Genomic DNA, 15,053 nt, shown 5'->3' on the forward strand with positions numbered 1-15,053 from the left:
AAAGTTACAGATTTAAATTTTATGTATATATGTGTGTGTATATATACACACATGTAAAATGAATGTATTTTAATCCTTAATACTGACTTTCTCCCATTCAGTAGCAAAATGAATGTTTAGGCAAAGCTTATTAAAAAGAACATCTGTCTATTGTCTCCAAATGGTAATGTCCTTGGTAAATACAGATATCAGCAAACCAGTATAGCTTTGAACCATTAATCTTTATTGAATAAATGTATGTTTTACAAAGTAAGCTTAACAAAATAACATGGTCTCAGGTTTTGAAAACCTATGTGGCACAGACCTGATCCAAGTTGATTAAGAAATGATTAAAACACATCAGACAACAGTTCATTAAAGCTAATATTTTCAGTGGTTGATGCATAAAACTAAAAAAATCACAAGTCATAATCATCAAGTATCAACATGCATTTTTCTTCATAAGATGTAGTTACATACGCTAGGAACGTGTAAAAGGACATACAAATTCATGGTGCAGATTTCAATTCATTTGCTCTATTGTTGTGCTACTGATACCTATATCCAGTATAAAAGAATTTCAAGTAAATATTTTCCTAACCCCATCTTCCTGTTATACATTATTGGCAGGTAATATCTGATTAAAATGTAATGTCTGTAAAAAGGAATTTATATTTCATTCATTTTTGTGTGGAGAGTCAGAAAAAGGTACATTCAAACTTCGGTATTGATTTTAGTGCTCATTCAAATGAAAATAGCAAGACAGTATTTCAGGTACCCAAATTTTGAAAAGTCAGTGGCATGAATGCTGAAGAGTGGCCCAGTGTATTGGGACCAGAACTACTAAGCCAGCTAGCATTTACTTTCACCAGTTTAAATACTGAACTGGCTTAGCTGCTGCTTTGCAACGGTTTTTCCTGAAATTCTGATTCTTGGAAGACTGCTAGGAAAACTGTTTCAACAACTTCACTGTTAAGTAAATATGCAATATTATAAGGTACATCCTTCTGGAGGTCCTCCAAACACCACAAAGTTTGTTTATCTCTGTGCTGTTGGTATATCCTGATTTCTCTAGCGTATCTGCCTTTGCTTTGACACCCTGCATTGGCTTACATCAGGTTTTAAAAATTCTAAGGCTAGGGGGAAACATTACAGTTCCCCTGCCTGATCCCCTTCACACTGCAAACTAAATTACCTTAGCTTCAAGCTGCTACTAAGGCAAGAACTACTGACATTCTTCTTCTAACAGAGAGAGACTAAGCATAAATATGTGCTAAAAATCTGTGAAAAATAACACCAGATACATCTTCAGAGGTTTGAGATGGGAATGCAATAAACCTGAATCCTTGACATCTATATTTTCACATTTTTTTCTTCAATTTGAGCTCATTCCAATCCAGTACAAACTTCTTCCTTTAGATCTGATCTCCCCTGAGCCTGCTTATAATACATTCAGGCCTGTTTCCATGATGCAAATTTAAATGAACATTTAAGATGAACTGAATAAATGATCCAAAACTTTTGAATCAGTTGTTCAATTCCTGACATATAACTAAAGTATATTTAGAGACGAGATTGACTTTATGTAAACCGCTCTTTAAATTCTTTAACTTCATTTTCCTTTGTTTTTCATTCACTTTTGGGGGAGAGGGCAATAGCAACATTTAATGATTAAATAGGTGCAACTCAGATGGCAATAGATACTCTGTGAATCTGTGTCAGCTACCCAATATATTCAGCTTATCTCTGATACATGGGTAGCAGCACATTGCATCAAAACAAGGCTTCTTGATCCTCCAATGTTGTAAAGTTATTTCACAGTCCAGTGAAATATACAAGTTCCTAAAAAGATGTTTTTTCACATAAACATCTATTGGGTTGTTTCCTTTTTTTTTACTTGGTTTCAAAAAGAAGAAACCCAGCAAAGGTGGAGAAGCGTTGATGGTCCCCATGGAGGGCTCCATTTCCCATTCGCAGCCAAACTTCATCTCCTTTGGCAAGTTTTAGGACTGCACTGTTTCCTGAAGTATCTGCTTTCCCTTTGGATTCATAGCTAAGGATGAATATTTTAACAAGTCAGGGTTTTGCTTCTCAATAGTGACCAAACAAACAACTTTACCAAAAAATCCAAGTACATTGTTATCACGAGAAAAACTTTCTTCAAAGACTTGCCAACATTTTTTCAGCTTTATAAGGAAATTTTGGCAACTTTCTGCATTTGATCTCCTAGTCAAATTTTGCACCTTACCTAAATGCATTATTTCATTCCTTTCTGAAGTTCTGGAATTGAAGCTTATTTTTTTTTCCAGGACACAGGAATAAATTTTTTGTTTAAAATGAAATGCTGCTAATTGATGACAACACTACAGATTTCCTCTGATGCTTTTTCCCCCTTGAGTTCATCCCAACTAATTTTAAGAGCTGAGTCCTTGTGCTCCCAACACAGGCAGTGAGCAGACACAGGCAGCTTGCTCCCTACTGAGCCTTTCATTGGAATATGGGTACATTTGATGTGGGCTAGAGTCCTGGCTTTGCCTCCTTTCTTCTACCTCTTGCCTTTTCTGACATCAGTGTTTCAGGGGCAAAAGATATGAAGCACTTTTCCTTTTGCAGAGAAGATCTATTGGGGATGAAGCTGCCTGTGGTGGTGTGCTAATGATAAAAAGGCCAGTAAATGGAAGACCTTTGCTTCTTACTCATCCTTACTACTGCAGCTTAAACACTTCCCAACTTTAAAGTAAATTTCTCTTCCCTCGTGTTAACATGACTGTAAGTAGTCACTGGACACTTCATTATTTCCTTGCTCTGACAAGCAAAATGAGGATGAAGATATATTTTTAGCAGAATGACAGCACGATATCACTGAACTCCAGCCCTGACTTGCTGTGCTAAGCCCTGAGTTTGAGGAAATGGTGATCAAGGCTGAACTTTAGGTCCAGCATCTGTGGTGTGTATGATCCAAATATGCATGCTGAGGATGGCAAAATAAAATAGGTTTTCTTGTTGGCTATTTTACCCTAGAGAATTTCTTCCAAAAAAATGAACAATTTTACATTTCTTGAAAGGTGAGCAAGCTGTCACAACCATACAAATGTTTTTGTATTGAGATGTCCCGGCTCTTTACTTACCTGTATAAGCTGAACACTGTATTACCATTATGCATCAAGTACACGTACACTTCCTCCACATCTTCATGTTTCATCATATTGAAAGTAAAGAAATATACCCCTGAAAAGGTTATAAAAAACAACTTGTTTGCTTCATAGAAAGAAGTAATAATGCTGCACATTTGTCCGTCTTGCTTAGAAACCATAACAGCTGTGGACAAAACTGCCTTCCAGTTGTCAGCAGATATTTTGTTTCTGCTTACAACATTCCAAAATCTGATTAATTTTAATTCTGCATATGGCAGGTGTTGTTTTTCCTGAATCACAGCTGCATAAGAGGGAGGATTGATGCAGCTGAGAAATAACCATGAAGAACTGTAATGCCTCATTTCCAGCCACACATCTGTTGCAGGTCAGCTCGCAGCAGCATTGGCATGGGAGAGGATGAGGATGAAGAGATTGACAGGAGGCAGGAGGTGGAGGAGGCAACTGTGAAGCTGCTGCTGCCTGCTGTAACATTAAGACTGTGGCTCTGTCATCACAGCGGCTGAAGGGCTAAAGAGCCACAGCAAAGCAGACAGTCCTGCTCCCTCCCCAGCCCTAGCCATGCCTCTTCCTCCTGCCTTGGTGTCAGCACTGGTCTCACTGGCTGGCAAGACCACTCTTGGCTTGCTCAGCTTTCAATTAATTTTTCTGGAAGGTAGGTAGCAAGAGCTATGCAGACTGAGTGCAAAGGCAGCTAAATAGTGCCACATCCTTTTTGAACACATGTCTCTCTACAGGTCCAATAATCACATTATTTTGTTTTACAAATGCTCACCATTCACTGGAGCACCAAATCTCCCAGTCATGACATCAAAAAAATTCCCAACGTTGGTTTCAACGCTACTGAAGATGATTCCACTGTTCTGGTTGCTGAAGTGAGTAGCCATCGAAGCCATAAATGCAACCTGCAAAAATCCAGTTCTTATTCAGGCAGTCGTTCACGAAAAACACATGTGTAGAGCAATGAGGTACAGATTTTTTTTCCTGTATTTACAGTCTGTTTATTTTCCTGACAGAGATGTTCTTCTAGGGTTTGCTCCAAGGCCAATAAACTCCAGTTAACAAAACTCCCATTGAATGAAACTAGAAGAAGACTAGGGTTCTCATATTCAATTGGACCATTCATGACTGTAAAGTAAGTGTATGGTCAAGTGTTTGCAGTTCAGAACCTTAATTTCAGATTTTATTTACTTTTAAGTCTTGCTAGAATGATGCAACAGCAATATAGTATTGAAATGGCGTTTCTGACAAAAAGGTTTTATATAGTTTTATGTATTCCCCAATGCATTTAAACTGGATATTGCTTTTAACTGCATGTGTGAAAATGAACAATGGTCAGTAAAATCCATGAAGATTAGGGTTTCTTGCTTAGAGATACATGAAGCACTTTATTAGAGGTCCTCTGGAAGTGCTGCAGCTGACACTCCATATTCAATGGTTTTTCTGTCTTGTCAGTTGCCCTCAGTTTTGAAAACAGAGGGTGGTGGAGACCAAGAGGTGAAAATAAGAAAATTAAAACTGTGCTTCAACTTCGTGTTTCACTTCTTGTCATAGAAATGTTTAATAGGTACTAGTGCAAAACATCCCACACCAGAAAATTTAAATTATTCTCAGGAAGATACCAGGGAATGACCCTGCCAGCTGGCCTGGTTAGGGAAGGGAGTGACCTTTTCTGTAAGTCTGTCATTCCCCTGCCCCCATTATGTGAGTAAATGGCGTAGAATCAGAATTGTAAATTGCACTTTGTTGCCAAAAGGTTACGTATAGATTTGGCTATTTATTTCTATCTCAGCTTCTTAAATGACAAGTGTTCAATTGCATCTGTTACTGCCCATCACAAAAATGACATTTTTTGTGAGATTCCAGCTATGCTGGTATTTAAAAAATAAAAAAAAAAAACCAGCCCAAACTCCTTTTGATTTCAGATCCAAACCAGAACAAAATGAAAACAGACAATCAAATGCAAGTCTGGATCCAACAACGGAAATCGTTAGCCATCTGTTCAGAAATTTAAGGAGCTCCAGATGTGAGCTGAAAGCTTGGGCTGATTTTCCTTACCCCTGCATGGATGCATTTTCTATTACGGCAAATTGTTAATATCTTGCTTCTCAGCCAGGATCACATCAAAGTTCATCTTGTGTTAAAGGAAAGCAGCTGCAGTGGCAGATTGATGGAATTTATTGCTTTTTGTCTAGATTCCATTTCACAGTCTCTTTGACCCTGAGCTACTTTTTGTGGGCTGAACAGAACAGCAGAAAAATATATCTTTTCTCCCTAGGTCTCATTATGAAGTAGCAGGTCAACATGGATACACAAAGTTTTTCAAAATAATCCTGTACTTAAAACAGTTTTGTACTCAAAACTGTTTCCTCCTGTACCACCATTGACTTTAAAATTCTTAAGTGTGGTGGTAAGAAATACTGTAAACATTTTTAAACACATTTGTTAAAAGAATTGATGGAATTTTAAGTATTGGAAATAGGTATTACAATATGAGCTTTCCTTGTTCATCTTCTTTCATCACTCAGTTTTAATTACAATACTACCATTGTCTTTATGTAAGGAAAAAACCAGTGGTAGTTAATTTTCAAATTGTGGAAGGATATTTATTGAATGTAATTAAAAGTATGTTTATCAGATATTCAGCTATACCATGAGTATATATTATATATATTTCTACATGGATATATTATATGTATATGCACGTGTATGAATATGTATATATGTGTATCTCTGTGTGTGTGCATAGAGATTTAAATACACATACATCTATATTTATATATACATACACAAACTCTCTGCCATCTGCCAGATTCCTGGGATTTGAAGAAGCTTTAATCCAAAAGCTGTGAAATTGTGCCAATACAAGAGTTGAGCTCAACAACTCAGGCTTGAACCCATATTTAATTGCTCATCTGGCTTTTGAATTATTCATTCATAGGCAGAACCTACATGGCCCCAAACATATTTAAAATACCTAGACATATAAATATACAGACAACTACTGAGGGGTATCTTTTGAAACTGAAGGACTTTTACTGCACTCAAAAAATTTGAGTAGCTGGATACATGTGCTTCTGAGAGTCTCATAAAGCCTGGCTACCCTGAGAAACATGACTCCTTTACTCTTTCCATATGCCGTGGGAAGTGCAATTATTTATGTGATACAGCTTGGTAGGAAAATGATAGTCCCTGCTATTCTCCTTTAATAACCCAGATACTGGCTTTTTGCCCTGAAAGGGAAGCATATATGTTTCTTCCTGCCTATTTCTCAGCTGGATTCTGACTAAAGCTTATCTTTTCCAGAACGATTTGGCAGAGCACTTTTTTTTCACTAAGGACAAGGGCTGTATATGCCTGTTACAGTATTAATTTACAAGGGGATTTACTTCTTAAGTATCTTACAGTAATAAGGTGCTGTTTTTTCAGTGAAGAAAACCATAATCTGAGTTTTGCTGCAGCCAATATGAGCCAGAGATGATGTACCTGCAGCTCTGGGGGAATCCCAGGGTAACCCTTCTCGCCTTTGGGTCCATGATGGCCACGCTCTCCTCTTGGTCCAATATCTCCTTTGTCTCCTTTCTCACCTTTGGCTCCTTCCTGGCCAGTTGCTCCATTATTTCCATTGTTTCCATGATTTCCTGAAGGGAAGCAAAACTTTCTCTTTTATTTAAAGAATTTATAATATTTTAACAGACAAGTGCGACAGGATCCTCTTCCACCAACACTTCAGTGCCATAAACCCCAGGCTGAGATGAACCAGATAAGAAACTGCTGCATGGTCAGGTTGATGGTAAAGGATTTGATGAAGGACCTCATAGATTTTGGGAGTTAACCCTCACGTTGCTGTATAAACTGGTGGTGTCTCAAGTCATTGCTTTGTGGGGGAGATGTGCAGGAAGATCTCAGCAGAGAGAAGGCTCAAGGAGAGCAAAAGCCTCTTTCAGTTGCCACATACTAAGAAGCCTGCAGAAGTAGCTTTGCTTTAGCATAAACACCAATTTCCTGGTAAATTAAGTCAATCATGATAGGATAAGCTAATTTTGAATAAGATTTTGCTATCTTTAAAACACACAATCCACACAAATGATAAATGGCTGTAGCATTAAAGTTGTTAAAATCTGTGCTAAAAAGAGGACAGTGTGTATTTGCAGGGTGCTGGCTAGGGGCCATTTGACTACATAGTCCTAGATTTAAAGAGAGACAAAATTTTTATAATTAAGCTTTTTTTGAGATGGCTTACTATGCGTAAATGAGTAAAACAACTCATTGCAAAACATACTCATGCATCTGCAGTAGTACTTACTTCCTGGTGTTGACTGACTAAATTACTAAGAAAATGTCTATGCAGCTGACAGGATTTTAAAGTTGGCTAGAACCACTGAGCAATTATTAATCCTCCTGCAGCAAAAGCCTGATCTTTCAGCTCAGGGGATTAATTAATGTCATCATTGTTCTAATTCAACCTGAATTGAAATTATGTTCTTTGCCACTCTGCTTGTTCTTTGATTATTCTCTCTGGTTACAAATTTACAAGAATAGTGTTGTTTAAGATCAAATCTGATGATGAAGTGATCCTTCAGAGTTTTTCTGTTAAGAAAAAAAAAAAACTTCAAACAAGGAAGCCAAATGCTGAAAGAAATTATGCATATTTTTTTGTTTGGATAGAGGAATCTGCAGCTCTTAAAAATAACAAGATCCTTTATGTGAAGCCAGAACTGCTCTACCAGTTCAGAACAGATGTCTGCAAGCAACATTTGATTCAATCAAGGGGAAAAGCAACTGCTGCTGTTCCCCTTACAGGCACAGCAACATGAAATCCAGCAAATGAAGGAGACAGAAATCCCAGGGTGCAGGAGGCTGCTGCCAGACGTACATTTGTGGTATCCTGCAGTGACAGAAAGTGGAACTGAGACAGGAAGGAAGGGCAAAGCTGGGACCAGGCCATGCCCCAGTGTGTCCACTGCAGCCTTGAAAATGTGGCTCTAGTATAAAATCATATCCTGCTTCTAAGAATCCAACAATTTATTAGTAAGTAATAGATCACTGAATTGCATTTTCATTGTGTTAACAGAAGATGTAAGTTTTTCAAGAAGAGACAGGTCTGTCTTTCAGTGACCTGCTAATTTATGTTGTACCTCTGCTTCAGGAATGGTGATTTCCAAATCTCTGAAGGCAGATGATATAACAAACTGACACCAGCATGCAACCAACATTTTCCCTTCTCTAGGCTCTTGTATTTCCATATCAATTATCAGATCAAAGTATATACTTTTCTTGTGTATGATGTTCTTCTGTGGACAATTTTTATGTTAAAAAAGGGGATTTTTTATTATGAAAGACAAGATGAAAGAAGAAAGTAAAGGAATTTCTGTGGGAGAACAGAAGCATTGTGTTTCTGTAAAATATTGGCTAGCAGTATTCTAGATGAAGAAAAGCCCTTGAAAACAGTAACACAGCTGGATATACAAAGGTGATGACAATAATCAGCTCCAGGGAACAAGCTCTTCCAAGTTTATTGGAAACTTCATGCTGTTTTAAGAGAGACCAATTTTTTCTAGAGGTGTGATAAGATTACTTTCAGTATGAATTTGTGAAAACTGAGTTTTAATAACAAATAGGTTTTCAATGGAAAATATCTGTCTCCTCTGAAATGATAGAAAAACTTGTTCCTGAATCTGTCCCCAGATACTGATGTTTGGACCACTCTCTGATATTTCATAGAATAGCCTGTAATTCATGGCCTGCAATTAGACTGATAAAAAAAGTGGGTTAAACTTCATCTTTACCTGGCATCCCAGGGGGCCCAGGAGGTCCTGGGGGCCCTTGGTAGAGTCGAACTCCAAAGTCACCTCGGCAGCAGGAGCTGCAGTCTGGGTTCTGCGGTCCAGGCTGGGGGGGCTAAGTGCACAAAAATAAGCTTTAAGTAGCTCATTCATGGAGGACATCAATCTTCTGCATGTTGGTTACAGGGTCTTCATTATGTATTTCTGTTTATATACTTGGTAAGTTTTCAAAACAGTTCTTATCTGGCATGAAATTCTCACACAGTTAGGTTATCCCTGAAGGTGTTATTTTTGGAAGATTTAAAGGAATAGCTCTTGAAGCATTCAAAAATCTATAATGAATATTAAAAACTCCAGCTTGACCTGTTAAAAAAATGAATGTTTTTAAAATAAATTAATAACAACTAATGAAATTTAAATGAATATTTCAATTAGATTCACATCCTGATCCCACATTTTAACTGACCTTTGATGACAGCCCTACCTATGTACAACCAGTGGTAGGACACAAGGGACTTTGACCTTCAGCAGTGAACTATCCTCCATTAAACATAAATAAAACTGTGTTGGACCACACAAAGAAGATACTAAAAAAAAAATCTGTGCAGCATATTCCTCTTCATGATCCTAGACCTGTGTATTTACAGGCTACTAAAGTTGGAAGACCCTAAAAAAGTGCCAAGACATAAGACAAAAATTTGAACTTAACAAAAGGTGTTAGGACTTTTTGATCATTTGTAGTGGTGAATGTGAACCCATGAAAACCTATATGCTGCCTAATACAGCAGCATAAATAATCAGTTCATTATGTACAGCTCAGCTACTGTAGTAATCAGTTTAATAATGGCTTTGTTTGAGTGGTTTTCTTTTCCATATTATTGTGTTTGTACTAATGGAGAGTCATTCAATTCTGACTGAGTTTCATAACTTAGTTATGATAGATTTTCCAGTATGTCAGATAAAGCCAAGGTTGAGTGTTTGATTTTATTTCTCTACCTCCTCATTTGTTCCATCTTTGTTTCTCTTCCTGACAATTCTTTCTTAATATCCTGAGATGCAAACCTTCAGTTCTTAAAATCTGGAGATGGATAGTTACACCAATCCAACTACTACTTTTCTTTAATCATTCTATTATTTGCCTTCCTTCCCTTTTTCTCCCCTAATCTTTATCATTGTCAAATTCCTTGCCCAATGCAGCCTTATTGGTTTAGTGTCAGAAAATGAGCCCCTGTCAGGATGGGAGCTGTCAGGTGAGCCCACAGGTGTGCTGTATTCCTGCCCTCAGTGTCATCACTGATGTCATCTGAAACATTCTGCCTGTGTTTTGGATAATACCAAGCAAACCCTTGGAATTCATTGATTTCAGGAGGCTTAGGGACTTATGGATTTTGAAGACCTTTGTAGGAAATTCATTTCATGACACCACCAAAATACTGCAGCTCCTCCAATGGGACAGACACAAGCCCTGTCCAGCTGGAACCAGTGATGGTGAAGTTACCATGGGAATAAAGGCTGACTTGACAGCTAAACAAATATCCTTCCTATTCAAAAGAGTTATGGAAAAGTTAACACTTGCCAATGGGCAGAAGGGCTTCATACTTATGGGGTTTGGTCAAGGCTATGCTTTTTAGATTAATTCTGGACAAGGTCTATACTTAATGAGAAAAATAGGCTCTGCCTCTTGAACTCCCTCTTCCTGGAGAACCTATTTGTATTTTTCTGGCTGTTTTGTCTCTTCCAGTTGTTAGGCAGGACATAACTGACAATCACCAAATGCACTTTTTATAACATTCCTGGTATGAGAGAAGTAGCAGCTCTGGTTTCAGCCCATTTTCAGTCCTTGAAAGGGAGCCAAGTACAAGAGGACTGGAATTGTGCAAGCATGTTGTACCCCCTAAAAGAATAACTGATTTTTGCATTGAGATTAAAATCTCCAGCTTTTTTTTAGATAGTGCTTCATATTCACGTTAAATGGGAAGGTGAACTAAATACACACCTGCCAAGAGCAAATAAGTCATATCAGCCTAAAAAAATCCAGACTTAAAACAGATTGTAATTGAGGGAAGGCATGAATCCAGCAAAGAGGACTGCATGTGAGACTCTCTCTGTGCAGATGCAATTTGTCTTTTTCAGACAATGTACTGAAATCTTGAACAACTTTATTAGAGAAACAGCTATTTTAAAATAAAATAGATACAAGCGATGGTCATAACCAAGTGCTATCAGGCACCTCAAAAAAAGCTCATCAGGTTCTTAGGTGTGAAATAAGGCAAGTCCTGCCAGTCTGGTTGTATGCGACAGTTCCACTGATTTAAAAATAGCTGTTTATGCAAGTCATAAAGTAATTAATTTATTACCTTTACTGTTCCACTAGGAGAAAAAATTATTAATGGTCAGCTGCCAAGGATGAGGAATATTTAGAATTTTCTTCTAATCTTTAAAAGAGAACTTCATGAAGAGTACATTTAAAGGAAAAACATGTTCCTAAAGTAAAATTACACTCAAATGTGACATAGAGATTAGTTGCAATCTGCTTGCCAAAGGCATCCTTTGCAGCCATTTGTGCATAATTTTTGTCAGTGAATCTTTGGCTTTGCTGCCAGAACATGAATATAATTTAGGAGGTTGTGAAATGCATCTGCCACATTGATATCCTAACACTGATAGAAAACTGGAACTATTTCTGAAGCTATCTGCTGAATTTCCCATGATTTAGTATGTAGGAGAATAATCTAGACAACAGATGGTCTATGAAATTCCCTTAAATTAAAGCTGTGAACAAGTCATAATTGGAGACCAACCTTTGACCCTTTTTGACTTCCTGATTAATTTTATGAATTTCTGTTTTATTGTCTAAGACAATGCAGAAGATGGGTGATGCGCCTCCACCATTCCTGGCTTCTGTTCTGAATGCAAAATATCTGTCTCTGTGGGCACTTAGGCCCTCCATGCCCCCTCTCCAAGCAAAGAAACAAACAAAAGTTGCCAAAATTCAGGCTAAAACACTGCTTGGCTAGTGATACTGAAAGATTTTTAAAGAGCAACCTGAAATGGCAAAATGGTCTGACGTGACTCTGCTTGATCACTAAGAGTTCTTGTTCTTGAAAAATGCACGTTATATTTTACATGATTTAACAGCAGTGTGGAAGCTGGCCTTGCACCCAGTGCAGCAAAGACAACAAATAGTAATAACATACAATAGATAGTAACAACAAATACTGTCATCTCTTTTTCACAGCAGGGAATGAGACCTTTGAAACACTTCAGCAAGAGGGTGAAATTCCCCAGCCTAAATTCTCTTTGGCAGGGTAGAGTTATTCCATCTAAAATAACTAAGAAAGCAGGAAATAGGAATTGAATAGTTTCCATATAACTCAAGGGAAAGAGAGAGATTTGACATGAATTAAAACATGTCAGTGCCACCTTTGTTCTTCCTCTGCCTAGAAATTCCTGGAGTCTGGAAGTGGAAAACACATATTGCGTAACCACTGTGTGATTGATTATCCCTGTCGCGCATCTGCTAGTGCTCCATTTCATTTTGGTAAGCCAAAAATTGCATCATTTCCCCACAAAAGATTGCTTCTTGGAGATGGGCTGGCAGGTAAATGGCTGCCATCAGCTGTACTTGGATCACTGGGCTTGATTTTATTGTCACAACCTGTTCCCCAGCAGGCAGCTCCAGACAAGTTGCATTAAACTCTCTGACAAGAGACACATGCAGCCTGAGCACACTTTTTGTGGGGGAAAGTTTGAGCCCTAAAAAGCTGTGGTTTTGCCCTAAATCCTGCATTATCTGAAATTGTGTGGTGTTAAAGGGGAATGTTCTGTACCAGGTCTGCAGCACACAGAATTCTCCCTGTAGTAAAGGGGTCTGTACACACTGGCTGGCTCTTTGGGCTGTACAGCTTATGTTTTACACTGCTTACGCTCTGCAAGCACAGTTTAACATGCCTACAGTTAAATATCTGCTCTCCTGACTGCACTGGAGGAACATTTAACTCCTGCCCAAGAAATACCAATTGCAAGGCACTGTGGAGTTTTAATACAGGGAATACAGTGTATTAAACCTCTTCCCTTACTTGGATGTGTTTCAGTTCTTCAAGCCCAGGATGGGATTAAAATCAGACCTCTTCTCTGCTTATCATAATAATAACCTTATTATTCAACACTTATCTGCATGTCTTTGATTTTGGCAATTCAAAACATCATATTTTGATCTGAATAAATTTTAAAACCCCAAAGGATAAAAGGTGAACTGTACAGGAATCAAATATTTGTATCAGTTGTAGGAAAAACCACTCATGTTCTTGCTGTTAATAAAACACATTGATCAAAAAAGCCCCTTCATTTGAATGGAATTTTATTTTGTCTAGTGCTAGAAAAAGTTTAATCTTCTGCCCTTCAGATTTTTTTTCTTTCAAATTTGGACTGCAATATTTTGTGTATAATCAAGTTATGCCATTTTTCCTGTGTTATAAACTAATGACTATAGTATGTAAAGTGCCATGAAAGGCATAAAAATATTCTCAGTTTCAAATGCAGATACTGCAGACTATTTACAATTTCATTGCAAGCTTTTTTCCTTCATAAATTCTCAGTTGATTTATATTATTAAATCTATTCATTACATTAGTATCTGGTTTTTTCAAGCTACTCCTTAGAATAAAATTTTTGAACATTCAGAATTTCATTATTTTGGTCTCAAGCTCAAGAAATATACTTTATATACATAATTTTAAAGTAAAATTATTCTCTGCTAATTGAATCTCTCCAAATACCTCTAGAAATGCTGTCTTTTCCTTCTCATCTGAATGAGTTAGAAATATATAATATATTTAATATGTTAAATAATTAATACCTTGGGATAATTAAGAGACTGTATTTCAGCATATATGATTTCACAAGCTCACAGTTTCAACAGAACAAAGCACTGCTGCCTGTGTTGAAACCAATGTCCCCAACCACTGCTGGTTCTACCAGCTCATTAAAAGATCCTGTAAAGTAGCCCAGCAGGATACAGACCAATACACAGCTTTAATAAAAACTATTCCATAAATATATCACTAGTAATGTTAGCAAAAAAAAAAAATCTCATTAGCTTTAAAGATATCTTTAAAAGATTAATTCAGAGTACCTGGACTCTATCTGAGGTAGTCAGTTCTACATCATCTACCTCTGGTCTCAGGACATTGTGGTCTGTAGATGTGCTATTAACAACAGTCCACTCTATAAGTTGATGCCGCTGTTTCAATATTTCCCTGCTTCTGGAACCTTTGTGACCAGTCTGGTGGTGACTTTGCAATATTTTGGCCACGGGTTTATAAGATCTTCTGCTCACCTCCATGTATTCATCTTGACACAGGCAAAATGGAAGAAAAAATAAAGCCAGCATATGCCAACTGATGAAATCCTTCTCTGCCATGTTAATCAAAATAGTTTTTCAGGAGTCCAGCAAATGCCTTGCAGAAGGAGAACTTCTTTGCTGCACCAGACGTTATGTGGTCCTTTCAGCTTTTCCACTAGTAAGCCTGGCACTGAGACCAGTACCAGGTTTTATACGCTTGCATGCAATAAATAAAACTAAAAATGCCAAAGTGACAGGATCCTTCATCCAAAATCAGTCATGCTCCTTTAAACAAACCAGGCATTATTCACCACTTCACCACCACAAGGAAAATTGATTTGTATGCTGGAAATGACCACAGCATTTAATGGACTCCTGTGGTTCCTATTTGGGGGCATTAAAAAATGTAGCACCTTTCCTTTGGCATGTTTTTGTTTAAGTGTGAAAAAATGTGATGGAAATGGGGAACATGTGGCTAATGGTTTACGCTCCTTGATTAGACATGGAAAGGCTGTGAATTCACACTCTTAAATGTCTTTTGGACACAGTCACCTTTCTTATTTGCCAGGAAATTCACACACACAACTGCGTCAGTCCAGTCCGAAAAACCCTTCCAAAAGCAATTAGGAAACAAAAGCACAAGAGGAGCTTTTGCATATGAACCTGACCCAATGGCTGCTTCTGACTATGCTTTTCATTCACTAGAAGAAAAATATTGAATTTCTGTCAGTTGGCCAGCAGTGGAAGGAGACCGGGTAAGTAGCTTTAAAAAACTGGGTTGAATTCAGATTC

At 37.6% G+C, this 15,053-nt stretch overlaps 1 protein-coding gene across 2 annotated transcripts; it reads right to left on the bottom strand.

The window, feature by feature from the left end:
• Positions 1-258: 258 nt before the first annotated feature.
• C1QTNF3 (C1q and TNF related 3) lies at positions 259-14,421 on the bottom strand. 2 transcript variants are annotated; one of them, XM_064735533.1, is made up of 6 exons: positions 14,256-14,421; positions 8,921-9,032; positions 6,618-6,772; positions 3,907-4,036; positions 3,108-3,207; positions 259-2,032 (listed from the first exon to the last, which is right to left on the bottom strand). In XM_064735533.1, exons 1-6 carry the CDS (start codon positions 14,337-14,339, stop codon positions 1,873-1,875), a joined length of 741 nt encoding a protein of 246 aa, XP_064591603.1. In that variant the 5' UTR covers positions 14,340-14,421; the 3' UTR covers positions 259-1,872. The 2 variants fall into 2 exon arrangements, with proteins under 2 accessions (XP_064591603.1, XP_064591602.1); XM_064735532.1 differs by having other exon boundaries at positions 14,052-14,421.
• Positions 14,422-15,053: the final 632 nt, after the last annotated feature.

Source organism: Zonotrichia leucophrys, chromosome Z (assembly GCF_028769735.1).
Source record: "Zonotrichia leucophrys gambelii isolate GWCS_2022_RI chromosome Z, RI_Zleu_2.0, whole genome shotgun sequence".
NCBI lineage: Eukaryota > Metazoa > Chordata > Aves > Passeriformes > Passerellidae > Zonotrichia > Zonotrichia leucophrys.